Source organism: Nomascus leucogenys, chromosome 16 (genome assembly GCF_006542625.1).
Source record: "Nomascus leucogenys isolate Asia chromosome 16, Asia_NLE_v1, whole genome shotgun sequence".
In the NCBI taxonomy this organism is placed as follows: domain Eukaryota; kingdom Metazoa; phylum Chordata; class Mammalia; order Primates; family Hylobatidae; genus Nomascus; species Nomascus leucogenys.
The window spans coordinates 60,062,056-60,085,780 of record NC_044396.1 but is presented as its reverse complement, the minus strand read 5'-3'; the positions used below and the strand labels follow the sequence as shown (position 1 = coordinate 60,085,780).

The 23,725-nt window shown below is 37.7% G+C and overlaps 1 protein-coding gene across 1 annotated transcript in view; it reads left to right on the top strand.

Annotated features, from left to right (window-relative positions):
* Positions 1-23,725, top strand: part of RSPO2 (R-spondin 2) — a 182,414-nt gene that overhangs the window by 105,990 nt on the left and 52,699 nt on the right. Inside the window, exons 4-5 of the mRNA XM_003256103.2 lie at positions 15,049-15,192; positions 17,590-17,778. Of these exons, the coding sequence (XP_003256151.1) occupies positions 15,049-15,192; positions 17,590-17,778 (333 nt within the window). The remainder of the gene's footprint in view (positions 1-15,048; positions 15,193-17,589; positions 17,779-23,725) is intronic.

Below are 23,725 nucleotides of genomic sequence, written 5' to 3'. Positions count from 1 at the left end.
CTTATAAACACTTATTTAGCACTTTGGGGGCTAAGTCCTTTCAACAAGTTATTCAGTAGATACATGACTACCAGAGGCAAGTGAACTGAGGCATAGAGAAGTTAAATAGCTCATTGAAAGTCAACTAGTATGCAGCGGAGTTAATACTAGAGTGTGTGTGTGGCTGATGACATCCTATGTTTGTTGTTACTGAACTGTAAGTTTCCTGGAATGCTTTTCAGTTTTGTTCCAAACACACATCACTATAAATTTGTGGAAGAGAAAAACTATAAATTGAAACTATTTTTACATTTAATGAAGGCATTCCTATTTATTAACTACTTTTAGCATTTAAAGTCACGTAAAGATAAGTGAATCTCTTGCTCACAGGATACTAAATATGAATTATCTAGGAAGGTGGTGGTACGGTGGAACAGCCTGATAGGCCACTATTTATCACGGGACAGCCCTTTTCAATGTCTTTGTTATTGTTTCAGTGAGCTGGTGTGGACAGTGATAATCAGGTGATTCTTTTATTTAATAGGAAATAGTCGACAATGTACCAAATCTCTGCATTCTGTAGATTGAATTCAGATGAAGATAAGCAGTAACTTACTGCATCGGTCAAAGAAAAGAACAGTACATTTCAAATAATTCTTAAAGGAGAGTATGTCTTGTTCAATTAACAAACACTTTCACTGATCAACCTGTGTGTGTGTGTGTGTGTGTGTGTGTGTGTGTGTATGTGTGTGTTTACAATCCTGCATGACCTTTGTCAGGTAGATGTTCCTTTAAACTACTTAAAAATTATATACATAGATCTGGAAGACACTTAATTATATTTTCTTCTTCTTCCCCCCTCCCTGCTTTTTCCTCTCCCCTCTCTCCCTGTCTCTCTCCCTCCCACCTCTCTTCCCTCAATAAATGTGGATACTGAAGATTACAAAGGAAGTATTTCTCCAAAGTCACATAATTACTCAGTAGCAGAGTGGCCTTGACATCTAAGAATACTGATATTGCACTGGTGTCAGTCTTTCTTTGTCTGTCTCTTTCTTTCTTTTGGTTAAGACAAGGTCTCACTCTGTTGCCCAGACTGGAGTGCAGTGGCACAATTTCAACTCACTGCAGCCTCGACCTCTCAGGCTCAACCCATCCTCCTATCTCTCAGCCTCCCAAGTAGCTGGCACTACAGGTGCATGCCACCATGCCCAGCTAATTTTTCTTTTCTTTTTTTTCTTTCTTTCTTTCTTTCTTTTTTTTTTTTTTTTTTTTTTTTTTCTTTCTTTCTTTCTTTTTTTTTTTTTTGTAGAGATGGAGTATCGTCACATAGCCCAGGCTGGTCTTGAACTCCTGGGCTCGTGTGACCCTCCTGCCTCGGCCTCCCAAAGTGTTGGAATTACTAGCATAAGCCGCTGCACCTGGTCAGAATGCTCTTTTCATTATATAGTCCTTGCTCCTTGGTATGTGCAGAGGATCAGTTCTGGGACCACCCTGGAACAGTTAGACCTGTGGAATTCAGATATTGTGTCGGCACCCCTGTAGGCAGGTTACCCATTCAGCAAATACAGTATTTTCAATCCATGTTTGTTTGAGGATGTGGAATGAGCCAATACAGAGGGCTTACAGTATTTATTGAAAAATCTTCATATGAGTTGTAAACCAAAAAGTGACTGAGGCAGGTCTCAAACGATTTAGGGGTGTATTTTGCCAAGATTGAGGGTGCATTTAGGAAAGGAAACACAAGTTACAGTAGAATCTGTGGCTTATGCTTTTTCCAAAGAGGGTTTTGAGGACTTTGATATTTAAAGACTAAAGAGCAAACAGGAAGGGAAGAACATGGGGGAAAAAAAGGAAGGGATGGGCAATAAGGCAAGTGGTTATATTCTTGCAAGGCTTTCAGTAGCGCTCAGTGAATCTATACCTTTCAAGGGCTGGAGGAAAAGTCAAGTATTCATTTGTCTCACGCTCAGTAAATCCGCATTTTACCTAAGATAAAGTCAGCATGTGAAATTCCAAAAACGGCTGTTTTGGAACAACGGGAGGCAGTTTTCTTTTTTTTGTTGTTTGCTTGTTCTGTGTGTGTGTGTGTGTGTGTGTGTGTGTGTGTGTGTATCACTCAGTTCCCAAGCTTTACTTTTCCTTTGGCATAGCGAGTTTGGAGTTCTGAGATTCTTTTTTCTTTCATAAAGCAGACCGATATAGGTCAAACCTGCATTGTGCAAGGGTCTAAACATACAGACAAAACTGACAAAACTGCTACGCAGTTATAAATGCAAATATTAGAAAAACCTGAATTTTGTTGGCTAGTTTGTCCCCTCCCTCCCTTTTTTTTTTTTTTTTTTTTTTTTTTTGAGATGGAGTCTCACTCTGTTGCCGAGGCTGGAGTGCAGTGGCGTGATCTCGGCTCACTGCAAACTCTGCCTCCCGGGTTCACACCGTACTCCTGCCTCAGCCTCCTGGGTAGCTGAGACTACAGGTGCCTGCCACCACGCCCAGCTAATTTTTTGTATTTTTAGTAGAGACGAGGTTTCACTGTGTTAGCCAGGATGGTCTCGATCTCCTGACCTTGTGATCCACCTGCCTCAGCCTCCCAAAGTGCGGGGATTACAGGCGTGAGCCATCGCATTCGGCCGCTAGTTTTTTCTTTAACAAATGGTCAGTTTAAGTGTTTCAAATCCCATTAAAAAATATCCAAACATTCAATTTTATCTTCTGAACGGATTATGGTAAATCCTATCTCCAAAAGAACACTGGATTGAAAGAAACGGTGGGCTCTGATTTGAGCTCCGACAGTAACTAGCTTTGTAAGCTTAGACAAATGATGTAACACACTCTGGAATAATAGCAGCCTAGTAACTTGGGTCTATGAAAACATCTCAGTAAAAGAGTAATATCTGGCATTGGCAGTTTCTTTTTACAGTATTGATCACCTTATGACTTTCTGTGTATTTTAAGTCTAGTTTAATGTTACTCTCTCCCTCCCACCCTTATCTCTGCTTGGTTTATGGTTAAGGACTGTGCATACCTTTTGTTTCCTAAAGACAAAACATGAGACATAAAAGCTTTAACATGATATTTAGTAATTTGGTGCCTAATTTCAAAATGTAGCTCTGTATAATCTGAAGTATTTTTGTTTGTTACAAAATTATGCTATTACACTAAAATATACAAAATGGACTGGGCACAGTGGCTCACATCTGTAATCCCAGCACTTTGGGAGGCCAAGGAAGGTGGATCACTGGAGGTCAGGAGTTCGAGACCTGCCTGGCCAACGTGATGAAACTCCGTCTCTACAAAAAGGACAAAAATTAGCCAGACATGGTGGTGGACACCTTTATCCCAGCTACTTGGGAGGCTGAGGCATGAGAATCACTTGAACCTGGGAGGCAGAGGTTGCAGTGAGCTGAGATTGCACCACTGCACTCCATCCTGGGTGACAGAGTGAGACTCTGTCTCAAAAAAAAAAAAAGGCCTGTGTTTATTCTAAACTGATAGAAATTTAGCATTAAATTTGTTAATCATTCAGCAGATACATCTGTCATCATCTGTCATGTCAGGCCCCCATGCTGGGACCTAAGAATACAGACTAGTGTAAGACAGGCTCTGTTTTCTACATTTAATAGGAGGATTGTGATCAACAGAGTTGGTAAAACCATGAGGGAAGAACTATCATAGGTGTCTGGGTGCTGGGAGGGCAGGGGATATTTTCGAGAAACTTCACACATATAACTGAGCATGACTAAGGTGAAAGGTACATGTGGAGATGAGGCTAGGAAGGTAGATAGACATGCCTAGCAAGAAAGATCTTGTATTTTAAAAGCAAGGGTTTGTACTTGATTCTGCAAGTGAAGGTGAGCCATTGAAGCATTTTAAAGTAGGGAAATGACACAAAAAATGTGTGTTTTTGAAAGATCATAGTGTTCCTCTTGTAGCAGCTATAAAGCAATCTTAATTTTGTCATTGTGATCTGTAGCACCTGTATGGATAAACCATCAAAGATTGCAGTAGGCCAGATCAGGGATGATAGTAACACCTTCAATAATGGTTATTCACCTGCATAGTGCACTGTTTAATGTACTGGTCACAGTTGCAGTGCAGTAGCTGCCTGTTGTGAGATGTAGACCCTGTTTTAATTCTATTCCATTAACGTTTATGGAAAACTCAAAGGGTACTCTTTCTCCTAATTTGTCCTAGAAGATAGATTGTATCAAATTGATATTCTAAAAGCTAGAATAAACATTTTTCTCTCTGTGAGAAAGACGGCTATATGATTTTCGATACTCTTTACAAAAGATTTTACTTTTATTTTTAGTAATGGTACTAATGGTTTGAAAGTAAAAGTCCTGACTTTCCATTTAATAGAGGTAATTCTATTTTTCAAGCTTACATTTGTTTCTTGTGGATTTGGTAGTTCTTGTAAGTGAGCCTATTTCAGTATAGACCCAAGTTAGGCAACATCATTCTATTATATTTCCAAGGCAGTTGCCACCTTGTGCTGTTTTTATGTAAATAAAGCATATACCTAATGCTTTAGTTTTTAAAATACTTTCACCTGCATCTTTTAATCACATCTGGAAATCCTGTGAGGCAGTTAATATCCTCATTTACAGAGCAGGTAACAGGCGTTCTGATAAGTCCACTAACTGGCCCAAGGGTTGCCTGCCACTGCGTGGTACAACCAAGACTGTGTCTACTTTTATCATCAAACTAGATTGGCATACATGAGAAAGCCACCCTCATAAACAGAGCAATTAAAAATATCAAACTTCAGGACTGGACATAAATGTCAAGCTAGTTTCAGCCCAAACACATGGCTTTGTAACATTCTTCTCTCTTCCTTTCTTTCCAACCAGCAACTTTGTTCCAAAGTCAGTGCCACAGCAAGCAAGAAATTAGAAACTTATTAAAATAGAATGGAGGCCGGGCGCGGTGGCTCACGCTTGTAATCCCAGCACTTTGGGAGGCCGAGGCGGGCGGATCACGAGGTCAGGAGATCAAGACCACGGTGAAACCCTATCTCTACTAAAAATACAAAAAATTAGCCGGGCGTGGTGGCGGGCGCCTGTAGTCCCAGCTACTCGGAGAGGCTGAGGCAGGAGAATGGCGTGAACCTGGGAGGCGGAGCTTGCAGTGAGCCGAGACTGTGCCACTGCACTCCAGCCTGGGCGACAGAGCAAGACTCTGTCTCAAAAAAAAAAGAAAAAAGAAAAAAAGAATGGAATATTGACCCACTGACAACTGATCTGGAGTTGTCATTCTTGATTTATCAATACAGTGTGAATAAAGTTAAAAATATTGAAATAAAAGTATTCCCATGTCAACTGAATTCCAGCATCCTCATGCTCATCTGATATTTGTCTTATGCCCACAGCCAGATGGTATAAGGAAGACATCACTATGCCTCCCCAAGCTTAAATGCTGCCATTTGGTGTTTTCAAAATAAAACTATTTTTTTTCCTTTTTTTCTATCCCAGGGATTTCAGTAATTCTCTGGCCTAGGGGTCAGCAAACTATGACCCAAGGGCAAAATTTGGACTGCTATCTTTTCGGTAGGGCCCTTAAGCTAAGAATAGCTTGTAGATTTTTAAGTCATTGAGATTTTAAGACAAAAAAATGAAAGAACAATATTTTGTGACACATGAAAATGATATTAACTTTTAAATGTCAATGTTCATAAAGTGTTTTTGGAAAACAGCCATGTTGAATCATTTACATATTGTCTATGGCTGCATTTTGTGTTACGACAGACATGAGTTGTTTAGACAGATACTGTATGGTCTGCAAAGCCTAAAATATTTATTATCTGGCTCATTATAGGAAAAGTTTGCTGTAGCCTATTTGGAGTATAAAGAGATTAAGAGATTCTTCTTGTTTTCCTTGGATGGGGGTTGAGTGGAGGGCAACACATATATTAGCTTACGTATGCTTTTCCATTTAGTTGGGTGGAGAGATCTGCATTTTCCAACATTTGGAAAAATCCAACTAAGATGCAGGTCTGAAGCTGATTAAACCACCCTAGTTCTACCTTAATATAAAAGGGTGACAAGTTACCAAAAAAAGAAAAGCACAAGAAGTAACCAAGATGAGAGTTCTAATAATGGCAGGAATTTAAAATCTGATATGAGATACTAATTTGGTTTACAGTTTTTGAAACTTTTCATAACTATCACATTCCTTTCCTATTTTATTTTGAGGTAGTTGTCCTTCTCCCACTGTTTCACACCTCCACCATGGGAAAAAAATTCTCTTTAAGCATTTAACGTTCTTAGCAAATGTGTTCGTTTTAATTTCATTTGTTTTGAGAATGATTTCGAATATGCATCACTTGAATATATGAGAAATAAAGCCAATATTTTCAGAGTTCCTCGTTATTTGACCACATAATTTTACACAAGCCTCAATGTTTCTTCATATTTTTTCTATGTGGGTGGGCAAGATATAACATTTAAACATTCAAATGTCACAGTGAAGCTACTAGCAGCATATTGCAAAAGTTTGAATTTGGAGTTTTTAAAAAGTGAACTGTTGCAACACTTCAAGTTAAGTACTTTTTCCTGATACATTTTTTGACAGCATATATATCCTCAGAGGTTAAAATAAAAGATACTGTGGCATATAAGATAGAACTCTGTAGCTATCTGAAAAACAGTATGTAAATTTCTAGATAGAAATTCATTCTGCCTAATTGGAACTTGAGGATTTAAATCACAGCCTAGGTCAGGATTTTATTGTATGATATAGGTAAGTCAGGTATTTCCCCCTTTTTATCTGATGGTTAAGGGAGTAGGGCACAAAGAGAATGTGATTTCTACCATCTGTACCCACACCCCAGGGTAAAATTGCCTTTAGATCTTGGTTTCCTAACTCCTGGTTCCTAATATTCAAAGCAGATGATTTTCCATGTAGGTGCCCAACAAATGATTGTGATCAGTTTGTTAAGCTGTGTGACCTAAACAAGGGTGAAGCCACTAAGTTTACTCTAGACAGTGGGTAATGCCCTTTATTGGGTAATGCCCTTTGAGTAGTGCATATATATATATATATATATCATATATACAGTTTATTAAAATTATATCTATTTCTTCCACGTGGAGTATCCTATTTGAGCTTCCTTCCATTCACCATCTTGGGCTGCAATCCTTTTGTCCTAGTTGTTAGATTAAAATTTATTTTATTATTTATATTTAATAGTTGTATGTATTTTTAGGAGTACATGTGATATTTTGATATCTGTATACCGTGTGAAATGATTAAATCAGAGTAATTAGGATATCCATCACCTCAAACTTTATTTTTTTGTGTTGGGAACATTACAATTCTTCTATTTTGAAATATATAATAAATGATTACTAACTATAGTTTTTCCTACTGTACTATTGAATACTAGAACTTATTCCTTCCATCTGACTATTTGTTTGTGGCCCTTGACTAACTTCTCTTCATCCCCTTCCGTTCCCAGTCTGTGGTAACCGCCATTCTACTCTCCATCTCCATCTACTTTTTTTAGCTCCCACAGGTGAATGAAAATATTTGATATTTGTCTTTCTGTGCCTGGCTTATTTCACTTAACATAATGTCCCCCAGTTCCATCCATGTAGTGGGAAATGACAGGATTTCATTCTAGTTTTATAGCTGAATAACATTCTATTGTGTGTATATACATAAAATATTTTCTTTATCCTTTCATCCATTGGTGGGCACTCAGGTTAATTCCATATCTTGGCTATTATAAATAGTGCTGCAATAAACATGAAAGTGAAGATATCTCTTTGATATATTGATTTCCCCTCTTTTGGATATATACTCAGCAGTGGGATTGCTGGATCACATGGTAGTAAATTTTTATACTCATAAAAGCTCACTTTTAATAACTAATTACACAGCAGGTACTGTGCTGAGATCTTTGCACTGATTAAGCCTCTGAATCCTCTCAAAAAGCCTGTAAGATAGAGACTGATAATACCTTTAAAAAATACATGAGGACATTAAGACAAAGAGAGCTTCACTGACTTGGCCACAGTCACAAAATAGTAAGTGGTCCAAGATTCTAACCTCAGATTTGCTAACCACTGTACTATTTGAGTGGCCACTATATTCTCCACATAGTTCTTATTTCCTGCCCCTTGCTCTTATTCTAAGTGTCCTGTTCTGCATTTGACATAGTTGAATTTTATTCTATACCAACTATCCTAACTAATTAAGGCAATCTTGACTTAAACTCATTCTACTGGGTTATAAATAGACTTTAACCCTGGATCTTCTGTTAATTTAGTAATGCTGGTTCTCTATGTAATGACTCAAATAGTTTAATTGTAAATATAAAACATGGAATCCTGAAACTTCTGGATTCATCTTTTATTTAGGTTGAAATATAATGAAGTTCTAACAAGCTGTGTGTTACTTGACTGTATTACAAAAAAATGTAATTTTAGCTTTTAGGTATAATAATTTTTATCAATACATAGTCTAATGGAATTACCGTAATGGTACATATTAGAAATGCATGATTTTGATAACATAAAGCTTAAAACTTAGGGATATTTATAACCCCATTGCAAATTTTGAGAGGAAATGTTAAATAGTACTTGAAATTGTTAGATAAGCCTAAAACTAATTTTTCAAAACCTTATATTAAGTTCCATAGTCTAGTGCTTTCCATGTGAAAATTTGCTAAAAGTCTCATTTTGAATGTTTTGGGAACAAACTGTGCCTTTAATTTCTATTCAAATTTTAGCACGCAGTGGGCAGAGAAATCTCTAGAGGTTTCTAGAGGTTGGCTTGATGTTCTTTGATCCTTTCATCTGCTACGTGGGGACTAAATAAATGCCTTGTTGTCATTGACTGCCACATTCTGAACAGAGATGCTAGTTTAAAATAAGAGCAGTTGGAGCAACAAGCAACTGGATTTTTATGGTGTGCTAAGGCAGTCTGAAGTCCACAGCCCTGATGGGCATGAAGAAATAAGAGAACACAGATTCCCAGGGGTGTTTGAGGTTCCTTCTACTTTATTGACTTCTTCTCTTTCTCCAATAATTGATTGTAATATATATAATTACATTTTGACAGCTAGATTTAACAAAGGTTGATGTTTCTCTGCTTTTAAGGATTTACTTTTCTCATTTATCTGATTGACCATGCTGAGATATTCAATTAAGAGATGGTTCTTGTCATCTTAACTGGGAAGAGAAACAAAAGGAACTCTGTCCATTTGCCAAGTGCCCTGAAAGCACAGTTGAGACCAAAGGAAGAGAGGATAGTTTCGTGGTCTTTGGCTTCTCTGTTTTCCATCTTCTCTTCCACTTGGTTTGTCACTTTTATGGATTCATTATAATTCCTCTCCCCAGAGTGTTGAGCCTACCAATGGTTTTTCTGACCTCTACTCTCTTCTGCTTTCAGGACGGTTAACTTTCTGAAAATGTTCACCCCCCAGCTCGCTCTGTCTTTACGTCTAGCTTAGAGTAGTCATTTATTCCCTAATTGCCTCTCTGTGGAGCTTTCCCCTCAGTGGACTGAAGATCCTGAGGTGTAAGGACCTTGTTTTCTCATCTGTGCTTCTATGTACCTGTCAGGATGGTTGCCCATAGGGACTGTTACCTGTCTCAATGAGGAAACATGGTGATGCTATGCTCATGGCCGGAATTTACAGGGACTACTCACTGCTAGTCAGACCAAACCCCTAATCTTGAACTGAGTTTCATTTTTATTAATACTAATTATTACTGAAATACTTAAAGCCATTCAAAGTATGAATAATTTATAATCCCCACCCAAAGCCTCTAAACCCAAGTAACCATCCCATAACCTAACCTCCTTTTCCTCCAAGCCACTCCTCACTGGACCCGTCACTTGCCATATGGATTTTCTCTATTGCCTCATGATGAGGGCAGCCACCCTTGCCAGGACTCTGCTTCTCCTTGTATCCCTAAAACTTGCTCATCTGAGGTTCCAACTTATAGCACACATCACCCGCCTTCCTTTGATAGTTACATTCTCCAGTATAATTGTTTTCAGGTGTTTAACTGCTGGTTCTTCCATATGATTTGCAGTTCTTTACAACAAGTATGGCTTTTTAATATTAGAAATACTTACAGTGCATGTGCAATCAATCTCTCACTAAGCATGCAAATATTACAGAAATTGAATTTTTGAATGGCATTCATGTTCATTTACTTAGCAAGCATTAAAACTCCACCATGTTTCCAATACTGTGTTAGGAATGGGGAATTCACAGATTGAAAAAAAAAAAAAAACTTGAGTGGCAGGACAGAAATGGGTCCCTTTTCTGTCTCTAATGTACCCAAGACATGCCTCTAATATCTCCTGTTACATTGTGATGCCGTGTTAGTGCCACGTGGACCCCTCTGGCCTAGCACCTCCAGGATAGGGAATGGGTTTAGGTTCTTAGGGTCTGGCACATACTAGGTTCCTGGAGAATGTTGAGAATGAACTGTTAAGCTGGACTACGGTGTAATTTGAAAAATGTTATATTACAGCTGTATGGGGTACTGTGGGAGGATAGGAGAGAGGGTACTCAGCCTGTTTTTCTGTTTCTTGGCCAGGGGTAAGCCCTTCTTGCCAAATGACAGCCCCATCAGACTGCATTTGGATGCAGTTTCACTTGGACAGTAATTTTACTTAAACCAATATTGGCGGTCCTCATTCGGTGGGCTACATTTTTGAGGAGGCACTGTAATTTAGAACCATGTAAGTTGGCCAAACTAGGGTCTTTTATTTGAACGAGGACTTAAAACCCATATTTTTATAGAAAAGGCCTATGTCTAGTAAATTTTAATATACCTATTATGTAGCATAGAGTTTTCTAAGGTTTAACAATCTATTGTATGATCCTACTGGTGTTTTAATGGTGACTAACTCATTTATAAGATTTACATAGAGGTTTTCTAAAGTGTATGGAAGAAACTGTTAACACAGTGGCTATTTCTGGGGAGTAGGCCTGATGTGTCATTCAGGTGAGAAAAAGGATTTCTGTTTTTTCCTGTAAATCTTCTGTACTGCTTGGAGTTTTTACTTATAATGAGAATGTTTTACTTTTATGTAAAAATGAGTTAATAGAGTTTATATGAATCCCAATTAAGGATAAAATGCTTAAGTAGTTTTTGGAAAATGGCTAGAAGCTGGGGGAGAAAATATAGGACTATGAGACTGCACAGGAGTTCCCCCCACCCCCCGCAAAGCAGAGGAGTTACCTCCTGGAGAAATGACTGAACAGAGCAGGGGGTTGTAGTTGGATCTGGGGTGCTGAGGAAAGGTCATCAAGGGCTGTGAAGCACGTCAAGTAGGAGACCTCCTGGATTAGGTGGCTTGTGGTGCTGCTTGCTTTCAAAAATATTGGGTTTGGCTGGGCATGGTGGCTCACACACTTTGGGGGGCCGAGGTGGGCGGATCACCTGAGGTTGGGACTTTGAGACCAGACTGACCAACATGGTGAAACCCCATCTCTACTAAAAATACAAAATTAGCTGGGCATGGTGGCGCATGCCTGTAATCCCAGCTACTCGGATGCTGAGGCAGGAGAATCACTTGAACCCGGGAGGCAGAGGTCGCAGTGAGCCGAGATTGTGCCATTGCACTCCAGCCTGGGCAACAAGAGTGAAACTTTGTCTCAAATGAATGAATGAATGAATGAATGAATGAATAAAAAGTATTGGGTTTGTAGGTGTTTGTGAGCAGATGAGCTCTGTCAGTGTAGGCTGCTGAATGCATGGGCCACCTGCGCTGGTTTTATGTGGTGGCAAAGAGCAAATGAGGCCAGGATGGCCAGCACAGCTTCAGGTGCTAGGACTTGGCACTGATCAAAGCTTTTAAAGCAATGCTTTATTACACAGACAATATTTTATTTAGTTTTTTCACCTTACAATTTGAGTGAAGGAAAAGCAACACTATTGAACATGTGAAAACAAAAGATACTGAGATGGCTAAATGAAGGTATATGTTGAAGGTTATAGCAGATTCAACATTATTAAATCAGGGGTATAATTCATGCACTCAAATCTGAAAAAGTTTTAGATGGGATAGATACCTTTATTCTTGCCTGTTAAAATCAAAAGAGCTTAATTTTACAATGTTAATGGAGTGGCACTTTTTTGAGTTAACTTAAGTAGGTCACAAATACATATTGTAATAACTTTTTCTATGATACTTTAATTACATAAATGTAATTATAAAGGATATGATTCAGAAAAATAACTCTAACATATTTCAAAATTCTAATATCCCCTCCCCAAATTAACTTCCCTAAGCTACTTCATACCCATGAACACACGCACACATACGTAGTTTTATTGTGCAACTTGCCTTTTGTTTTGTTTTTTTTTTTCTGTTTTTTGAGACAAGGTCTCACTTCGTTGCCTAAGCTAGAGTGCAGTGGTGCAAACACAGCCCACTGCAGCCTTGACTTTCTGGGCTCAAGTGATCCTCCTTCTTCAGCCCCCAGGTAGCTGGGACTACAGGCACATACCACCATGCCCAGCTAATTTCTTAGAGATGGGGTTTTACCATGTTGCCTAGGCTGAACTTGAACTCCTGAGCTCAAGTGATCCATCCGCCTTGGCCTCCCAAAGTGTTGGAATTACAGATATGAGCCACCATGCCCAGCCAACTTGTCTTTTTTTTGTTTTGTTTTTAACTTGACAATGGATTTTCCAGGTCATTACTTATAATTCATCTTGTACTTTTAAATGGTTATAGTTTTCTACAATTTGAACATATCATATTTATATTCTACTTGAATTTGAGAACAAATAATTAAGCTTTCATCCAACATGATTTATACCTGAAGAAGTCCTCAGGGACTTTACAGAGAATGATAGGTATTTCAGCAATTCCATATTCTGTGAACTGGTATTAGGAGCATGGAATGAAATGAGGAAAGGGAGCTACAAGTAACAATAAAGATCAGCAAAGGGCTTGGTAAAATGAATTCCAAATGCTTATTGCTATAACTTTTTGGCCAAAAAGCTTATTGATGTGGTTTTATTTTAAAGAGAAGTCAGACCTCGTAGATGATAGCTGATTTATGAAGTGTAAAGTCCTTTTTTTCCTCTTTAAGTGTAAGTGCTCTTTTTTTTTTTTTTTTCCTCTTCACCCTTTAGTTCTGTTTTAACCTTTGGAATGCTCATTACTATTTCTTGGAAAATAACTCTACGGCAGGAAGGGCTGCTTGTTTTTTAAAAAATATAGCAAGAAAACTAACAATTTGTGGACATAATGGTCATGTAGTTTGACCATGATTAAGAGGTTATTGACCAGCTATGGACCATGGTTTTATTAAAATATAGGTTACAGCATGTAAGACTACAAATGAACCTTTTATGGGGTGATAAACTGTTCTTCTGTGCTCACCATTTCCCTCCCCACCAAAGGAGCAGTAGTGTAGATTTGTATGTGGACTTTGACCCACACATATTTGGTGTTCTGTTTATAAATTTGGTAACATTTTAGAAGTTGCATTAGCTGCTTCATAGTGGTCATTTAATACAAAGAAGCCTGTTTAGACTCAAAATTGAAAGGCAAAGAGTTAGCATTTTTAAAAGGTCTAGACACAGTCATTTCTTATGTGATCTATTTTAATGAAATTTATTTTCAGCCTTCAAATTTAGCCTTTAAATCACTGAAATCTTCAGTGATTTAACATTTTGGCTACATTTTTTTTACCCCTTTATCTCTTTGCCTATAGGAACTATATGTCTTAAAGTTTTTCTGAATCCTTAAAGCGTGAAGTATAGTTCTGCAGTCTTGTAAAATGAATACATGTGATGCCACAGAGTTTTCATAGCACTTTACATGCTGTCAATTGCGTCAGTTAAAACTGTTACAAGTAATAATGTACCACAATCTGTTGAAAACTTGACCTTGGAATTTACCGGTCCTGCAAACTTCTCTCCTTTACTTTCCTTGAAGAGTAGTTAAGAGTTTATCTATTTTCACCTGTGCATGCCAAGGATTTCTGGCCCAGATGTTACTGGCCTACCAGGGAATGTGATCTAGAATACAAGCTTATAAATTATTGCTTCTTTTTATACCTTATTGTAATGTATGTGGTTTAGTGGAAAAATACATGTTTCTAATTCACTGTGGCTTCTATCTGCAGACTAGCTATTATGAGCCTGTCAATTTACATATATTATTACAAAACCTTACAATAGTTTTGTAAGGTCAGCGATGCCCCTGTTTAATACAGGAGGAAATAGAGGCTCAGAGAGGCATATAGTTGTCTAAAGTTACAGAGCTGGTAAGGGCAGAGCTTGGTATTCACACCCAGATGTAACAGACCTGAAAGCACATCTGTTTCACAAACTCCTAGTGGACTTCAGTGAGCAAGTTATAGAGAGAAAGAGAATGGATTTGAAAGGCAGATGGTTTGGTGGCTTTAAGAACCAATTCAGCCGTTACTCTGTTAGTCCCAGATTTCTTACTTGCAAAATGGAGTTTCTACTGCCCAGCTGTAGGATTATTGTGAAGATTCAGTGGAAATATATGTAAAGCCTTTGACACACTGTAGGTTTTCAACAAAATGACCTAAACTTCCACCCCCGCGCCCTACCCAGGTCACCCTCTGATGAATGTAGGTGTTAGCGTTGACTAGTGCCCTGTAAGATAGACCATGCATTTTAAAACATTTTAAAAATTAAAATTCTTCACTCATTTACTATACACAAACACTTATTACAGTGTTCCCATTGTAGGCCTTTTGAGGGCAGGACAGATTTCAATACTGGCAGCAAGTAATTTGTAGAGGGAGTGTTTTCTTTTTCTTTTGAATTTTTTGTTTTAATCCGATCTGGAGATTACCAACATTTCCAAAAGCTCTCATGGCGCCTGGGACCCTGGGCTGGCATTCTCTCTTGGATTCTTGATGTAGTAAGCTGTTGAAAGAGACAGGAATGATTTAGAATGAGATGGCGCTAGGAAACAAATGAGTTAAACAATATTTCTCTGATGATGAGAATTTCAAATGGGCTAACCTGTGAGTTTATAAAAATTTTATTTGTAAAACAAGTAAATTTCTTTGACTGAAATTTTCTTTTTTGTCTTTAAAATTGTTTTTAGGATGCAGAATAGAAAACTGCGATTCTTGCTTTAGCAAAGACTTTTGTACCAAGTGCAAAGTAGGCTTTTATTTGCATAGAGGCCGTTGCTTTGATGAATGTCCAGATGGTTTTGCACCATTAGAAGAAACCATGGAATGTGTGGGTGAGTAGTTTTTAATGTAACTCTCAAACCGCAACTTTTATTTTAACACGTTTCTTAAAAATATGCATGCTAGATATATTTAAACTAAGAAACAAATTGGTTCTCTTGTTCAGTAGAACTGAAAATTAAGTTCTTTGCTGACTTTAAGTATCGTGACAATTGGATAGTCTCATATCTTGCTGTAAAATTTGCTAGTTGTGCATTTGCTAGGTTAATCTACTTAAGTGCTAACAAGGTTTTTTAAATCATCTGTGTAATACATCAATTTCTTAATAAATTATTAGTAACTGTTAGAGAAAAATGTTTTGTTCAGAAGAGAAGTTTTAAGCACTACCACATCAGCTAGCTACTCTATTACTTTTGCTATGTGTGGAAATTACAGAACTGCTTGCTTAGCTGTTTGTATTAAAAAAAAAAACTTAAAGAAATTCTTTGTGCCATATTTTGTTGATTATATGTTACAAATGCATTAAAATAATTACTACATTTATATACCTAGAATGCATAATTTGATATATATATTATTTGTGAAAATAGTAACACATTTTATAAATTTTATATCTTCTGAGTGTTAGTAGAATACCTTGGCATTCTTATACCACTGATTGAAAGGTAAAGATCTGTCAGTGGCTGGCTACATAATGATGAATCTCTTAATCTAATCATGGATGTATTGACATGCCCCCTCCTCAGAATTTCATTTGATGTTATATATCTGATATGATATACAACACAGCTACGTATTGGACTTTACATCCCTTAAAATGGAGACTTAGAAGAAAATTTGACATTTTTCTATGAAAATATTGCTGAAGTAGTCTGTAATTGTGTATTTGAGAGCTTGCAGAGAAGACATTTAAATAAGTGGTTTTTTGAAGAAATATGTGCATTTATGTTTCTACTTATGTGTGAATTAATACATTTATATAGGCACCACTATTAAAATAAGAAAGTCACTAGAAGAACATATTCAGAATGTTGAATTTGCTTTTGAGAGGCAGGACACACACATTACACATGTTTAGTGGAAACGCTGAAATCCTTAACTATAAACATATTATAAATAGAGTTTTATGCATTCCCTGAATAAAAAATCTTAAATGTCTTGGAAAAGTCTAAGAAGCAGCTGTGTGATACCCATTGATGTCTAGAAGACGGAAATATTAATTGTATGCAGACTCTGGACCTGAGCCTTCATCCGCTAGCATGAAGAGGAGTTTTAACGGTGAAGTTGATGAGGAGGTTTAGCTTTGTGTATACCCTTATCCTTTTACTTCCTCCTCTCCCTCGCCTGGGAGTTGAGGGGTAGCCTATTTTCCACTATGTGGACTTAACATAGGAGATGCTAAAGTTTTTACATATGTAGTAAAAACATACATTTTCAAATGACTGATCACATTTGTTTACTTTTCAAACTGTAGTAATGTACAACGCCAATGTGGGGAATAAGAACTGAGAAATCTGTTGAAAGAACAGAAAAAATCAGAAAATGCAAAGCAAGATCCCCATCTTTTTCACCAAGTGCTTCCCAACTAAAATGCATTTGTGGGTTTGGTGGAGGCATATTCAGAACTAGCCTGTAAAATTTTGTCTTCTGTCATGACAGGAAATAGTGTCTTCTACTTTAGGTTTTAGCTGTTGACTCTTTTAAAGATTACACATTTTAGTGTCGTTAGAACTATTCATAATAGCAAAGACATGGGATCAACCTAAATGTTCATCACTGATAGACTGGATAAAGAAAATGTGGTACATATATACCATCGAATACTATGCAGCCATAAAAAAGAAGGAGATCAAGTCCTCTGCAGGGACATGGGTGGAATTGGAAGCCATTATGCTCAGCAAACTAGTGCAGGAACAGAAAACCAAACACCGCACGTTCTCACTTATAAGTGGGAGCTGAATGATGGGAACACATGGGCACATGGCAGGAAACAACACACACTAGGTCCTGTCAGGATGGGGGCGATGCAGGGAGGGAGAGCATCAGGAAGAATAGATAATGGATGCTGGGCTTAATACCTGGGTGATGGGTTGATCTGTGTAGCAAACCACCATGGCACATGTTTATCTATGTAACAAACCTGCACATCCTGCACATGTACTCCTGAACTTAAAAGTTGAAGGAAAAAACAGAACTGACCAATAGCATCCTTCAAAAACTGAAGACATGGAAAGTAACAGCTTATGAATTACTTAAGGGGCATTTTTTTATAGAAGTGTCCTATGGTTCAAAAAATTAAAGTTCCCAAAAGGCGAGTATAGGTCTTCAAGGCTGGTATCCGAAGGTGGGGTTAGTGAAGGAACAGTGCTATGTAAATTTGATGACAGTGAAGCCAATGGATACTAACTTATGTGCTTGTGTTTTTTTCTTTTTCTAAAAATCTTTACTAGAAGGATGTGAAGTTGGTCATTGGAGTGAATGGGGAACTTGTAGCAGAAATAATCGCACATGTGGATTTAAATGGGGTCTGGAAACCAGAACACGGCAAATTGTTAAAAAGCCAGCAAAAGACACAATACCGTGTCCAACCATTGCTGAATCCAGGAGATGCAAGATGACAATGAGGCATTGTCCAGGAGGTAGGTTTGGTTATAATCACTACTGTGTGCTGTGTGCTGTCTGAATTCTCCCACTTCCTAACCACCGTCCCTTCCAAAAATAAGTATTTATCTTTGAATGAAACCCGATAATATTGGTGAGGGGATAAAGTTTTGTTGTACTTATTTAAAACAAATGCTTCAGTTGTGAAAAACATGAAGTGCATATTTTATTACTTTCATAATACCTTAAACATAGGAGAGTACCTTAGTAATGAGCTTTCTAAAATGAGATTTCTAAATGTGTTTTGGTGGCTTTTTCTGCAAATGTACCATAAAAGCTTATTCTTACGAAATCAGGCCTTTGCAGATGTTGCTCTGAGGGAAGCAGCCAACTTTCAGTTGAGAAGAGTTTAGATTAGAAAGGTTTATGGAGTCTGTAAAATCATCTGCATCGTTACTAGTTGAAGATGACAACTTAAAATAAACTTGCCCAAACACTGGGAGGAATAAACATTGTCTTAATGTTACCACAATTAGCCGTTTCTCTGTTTTGATAATAATTTGTAGAAAACAGCTACTGGTATGTGTGTGTTTATTCAAATCTTTGTAGTAATTGTGCTGATTTGCAGTAATTATTCTGTAATAACAGGATTAGGCCCATTTAGAAATTGGAAGAGCACATAGCTGAGGTGGCTGGCTGATGCAGAATCAGTAAGTTGAAATGTGGGTCTGAGCCCTGTCACTGTGCTGTCCCTAAAGCAGTAATCACTGGGTTACATTTATTTTATCACTAGCGGATGCTACTTTGTCATTCGCTCAAAATAGAAGAGTAAAGAAGAAAGTTGTGTTTGGAAAACTGCTCTGTAAAAGAATCAAAACTTTTGTTTGCCTTCATTCTTTCTGTGGGTGCATAGCTTTTCAGCTTTATGACTGTAGCCCAGAAAGAGAATATATAACTGCTTAAAACAGGTTTATATCCGTGTTATGCTGCCTCATAGAGAATGTCTATGATCCATGGAGAAAGACAAAACTTTTAAGACTCGAAGACTCCAGTCTGCCTTTGAGAACTATGAGATCCAGATTCAGAAGCTACTATTAGGAAAGCAGCTTTTCCTCTTGAACTAGTTTTGCTTTTCCTTACTGGATCTTTGAAACAAAGTTTTTGTAGGTCTGCTTTTCACTAACAAGGATGGTTTTGTTCACTTAAACTAGGTATTTTTCAGTCAAAATATAAGAAAATGTTTTCTTACAAAACTAATAAGCCACTTCTTGGATAGCTGAGAGCATTTAACCTGCAACCTTCTCCCTAAAAACAAACCTGATGTATTCAGGTATTGGAAATAAAGACTTTCTTTGTTGTATATTGTTGATGTAACTAGCCCCTCCCCCATTCCTCTTCCAGCAATGTGGTCCCCCAATTGTGGTTTGCATTAATAGTAAAAATTAAACTGAAAATGCTCCTATAACAAACATGCTCATGTGTAACAAGGGGCAACACATTTCTCTCTCCTCCAAAACTCTTTATTTTGACCTAGCCACAGTCTGGCTTCAGAATTTTCTAGATAACAGCTAGATTGTTAACCATAATATTTATTGCATTTGTATTTTTATGTTATCAACAACAACATACTGTCTTAGCTGAATACAACTTGATACTGTCAGCAATTTAAGTTACGCCAGAACAAATGCTTATCTATCATCTGCTAATATTCTCTTTTTGACAAACCAGTAACAGACTGATTTAATTCTTATTGAAGTTTTACTTATTAGGAAAGACTACCTATAGCTCTAATTCTTGTATCTACATTTTCAGTTTAATAAAATCAATTTTATATAACTTTTAAATAGGTTATCAAAGTTATATCATTTTTTACTATTTTATTAAAAGGAAACTAAATATAGTTGTTGAGAGAAATGGCAAATTATTCTGTAATAAAGTAACTTATATTTACAAATGTATGAAATGAAAACTACAAAATTGGCTTTGTAACTTGAGCACCGATTGATAAAAATTGGCGTAGCTTCCAGGGAAGTATCCTACCTTGCCTCAGGTAAGAGAGAGAAAAGTTCCTTTCTTCAATAGGTCATGGCGACTAGTGGAAGAATGGAGAAGAAAGCCACTTTATCCCTTTTTACATCTTGATTTGATTTCAGTGATCTGCTTTGACAAACCATGCAAAAATGTAAGTCGTAATCAGGTTGGGAATACAGGCCTTTTTAAGATCTTTGCAACATATGTATGGATTTTTCTCCTGTTGAAGCCAATCTTAACCTGATTGCACACAAACGCAGCCTCAAGCTCCTTCACACTAAAGCAGCAGCACATTAAAATCAGCTGCTTTTTATTACCGAAAGGCAAAAGTTAGAGGTCAGTGTAATGCTATAGTCATCACTATGCATATAAGATATTACATTGAAAACTATTAAATATGAAAACATAAATGGCTTTAAGAGTTTTTTTTTAAAAAAACAAAACAGTGTAATGCTTAGCCTAGTTTTTCCTTAACTGTTATATGTCTATTTGCTTTCTTTTTTTTAAAAAAAATCAAAGAATATCTGGAAATATCTTAAGTAGTAGATCAATATACACTTGAAATACTCAGTCTTCATTCCCAAACTTTTCCTTTAGATCAGTTGTCTTGTTTTTTCATTTTTGATAGCATAACCTGTAAGGTTTCTTGGGCTTTTCCAACAATCATTCTTCAGGGGCCTGGTCTGGAGTTATCTGGGTCCCCACGTTGTGTCAACTTGTTAATTCAGTGAGCCCTGAGAAGTCACTTAACCTCTCTTGGCCTCCATTTCCTCACGTGTAAAATGGAGGATTTAGGGGGGATAGGTGATCTCTGAGGTCCTGTTCTGTTCTAAAATCTGATGATTCTAGGATTAATTGCCAAAAGATGCAGGCAAGTTCTGTGGCTGTCATATGAAGGTGAGGAAGAGACTTGGAAGGCCAGGAGCGTAGTTTCACTATGAAGGATCTGAACACTTTCCCAGTAGCTGCCCCCTGCATTTGCCAAGCCTTCCACATCCAGCAGCTTTCAGCTTCCTACTTCAGGGAGGACTCTGCTTGGTCCTTCAAAGACTAACCAAGATTCTTTTTAAATCTGTACATGACCTGTGACTTAGCTACCAATATAGCAGACTGATTTATGGAGAATGACAGAAGAGAAAAGGGTGCATAAAAGACCATGGAAAAAAGAGAGGCCAGGCGCAATGGCTCACGCCTGTAATCCCAGCACTTTGGGAGGCCAAGGCAGGCAGATCACGAGGTCAAGAGATCGAGACCATCCTGGCCAATGTGGTGAAACCCTGCCTCTCCTAAAAATACAAAAATTAGCTGGGCATGGTGGTGGGTGCCTGTAGTCCTAGGTACTCAGGAGGCTGAGGCAGGAGAGTGGCTTGAACCCAGGAGGTGGAAGTTGCATTGAGCCAAGATCACGCCACTGCACTCCAGCCTGGTGACAGAGCAAGACTCCGTCTCAAAAAAAAAAAAAAAAAAAAAAAAAAAAAAAAAAGACAATTAGAGGAAAAAATATTGAACACTGACTATAGGAAACAAGTGAAAAAAAGAGTGAATGACTTGAAAATGAAAGCTGTATCCATTGCAGATATAACTGTCTCCACTCCCTTTGCCCTCTCCCTGGGTATACTAATTAAGAAAATCATGTTGGGACCAATTTATGAATATATAACCTGAAGCTTTAAGTGGAAAGAATTTCAAGTCTGGGCCGTGTTGTACATTAGGGAATATCTTAATACAAAAGTATAAATATGCCTTTTGTCATACATTTAAATGACACATGGAAGAACAAATTTGTGGTTGCTAAGGTATTATGTTGGAGGATGCTCATGTACAGGACAAAATGTCATCTGTAGGTGGCTGTGGTCTTCTATTCTTTCACAGGAGGATTGACCAACATCGTGATCTCAATCTGAAATATTCTGTCCTATCTGTATGGGACTCCTTGCTTTCTTTGTCAAGCCCCATCACAACTCATTTTGTTAATTTATTTCATCAGATATTTGTTGAGCACTGCTATGTGCCAGTCATAGGTCTAGCCATGGGATTGCTCAAAGAGTCCTTAGAGAGCTTTTTCTAGCAGGAATAGCTGCAATAAAGAAGTGGGTGATGGTACATAATCTCATGTGGAGACAGGGGCTGTGGAGACAAGTAGGACAGGGAGCTAGTAAATGGGTCAGGGTATACTATGTTATGTAGAGTGATCAGGAAAATTGAGGAAGTTACATTTGATCAGAGATCTAAATGAAGGATATACTTTGAAGCTTTAAGGGAAAATTTTTTTGGAGCATCCTTGATTCTCCTGCCATATTTTAGGGAAGAGGAAAGAACTGAGCTCCATGGAGGCTCTGACTGGTCCAAGGTGATACATGACAAGTTACTAGTGGTAGAACCGAGAGTAGGACCATCATCCTGCTGCTTAGGAAACCTGTTTTCCTGTGCTTTTTCCTTAAAGACCAAAGATAAAGCCATGGTTGTCCAACATTAAACTTCCCAACTTTTAACCATTTCTCCCTCTATGCAGAAATATCATTTTACTTTTGTTCTACAAATGCTTTTAAACAACCCTGCCATCACCATCCCTTCCAATTTGGAATCACTGGTGAAACATATCCCAATGGTCATTGCATAAGGGCCAAAGTGTTGAGCCACTGGCTTTGTTTTGATTCAGCTTGCCCTGTGAAGGCCCTACTCTCCTTTAGAGTCATTGGTCCTTGGTTGGTAGTGGGGGAAAATGTGGCTTCAAGATTGTAGTTGCCATCCCTAATCTTTCAAAGCCAGCCCTCTAGAGGAGACTGCCTTGTGTGGAGCCACATCCAACATTCATCTCTGACCATTGCTCTTTGGCCTACATAGAAGCCCTGGGTAACCTGATCCCCATCTCCACATCAGAAGGCTCTGTGCGGCATGTTTTTTCTTTCTGACACATTTCAACTATCAGACTCTTAAAGAAATTAAGGTGGTGCTTTGTCATATGCTGGGATAGCTTTCTGCCTCTTTTGCTCACAGCTGCCTCAACTCACGATACTGCAGTTTTTAGTAACCACACAGCAGTTCTTTAAACTCCAGTCACATTTTCTTAGTACTGTGCTAAAATTTAAGTATGAAATCTGCTACTGTATACTATTTTAATTTTAGAATATTCTTTCTTTCTTCAAAAGTGGTTCTTGGTAGGAAATGAAAGAAAGTATTAGCCACTTAGAACCTTGATCTCTGCAAAAATCTACTTTAAAAAAGGTAGTAGTAGTAGTAAGACTTCTCCAAACCTATGTTTTTTCGTGTGTGTATAAACTGACAGCAACATGTGGACTACGTATTAGGTAATATAACTAAAGATGGTTGTAGATTGTGATAGATTAACCCCAGAGCAGGAAATAAGCATATTTTTCAATGGGACAGGATCAAGAAAATATAAGATGGACATATGTTGTTTATTTCTCTACATTTTGTTTACATTTGAATCATAATTTATGTGGTCTGCTTTATACATGTCACCCTAAAGAGTAGTATGGAAGAGAGGAGATAAGAGAGAACCTCTTTTCTTTTAGAGTTTGTCAAGAATGTCGATATTAAAATTTGTATGTGAAGAAGAGAGCATCTAAAAGGAAATTCTTATTGTCTTTCTGTTTGCTATGCTAAAAGTGTTATAATGTCTGAGAAATCAGTGATTTGTGTTAGTCATTTTAAATTAAGCAAGTTATACTATTTTCCAGGTACTCTGGCTACATGGAAGCTAATCATAGTGTGTGTGTGTGTGTGTGTGTGTGTGTGTGCGTGCGTGCATGTGTCTGTGTTTTAAGTGATCATAAACTGGGAGGGTAACCCATAAGTTGCCACTTCGAAAACGTTAATGTGTAATTATTAAGTTGGTGTTAAACAAAGATCCACTTGCCTCCAAACATTCCTTTCAGTAGCTAAGGTGTCTGAAATTCCTGCTTCAGGGGTCTTAACAGAATCTTAAGAGGA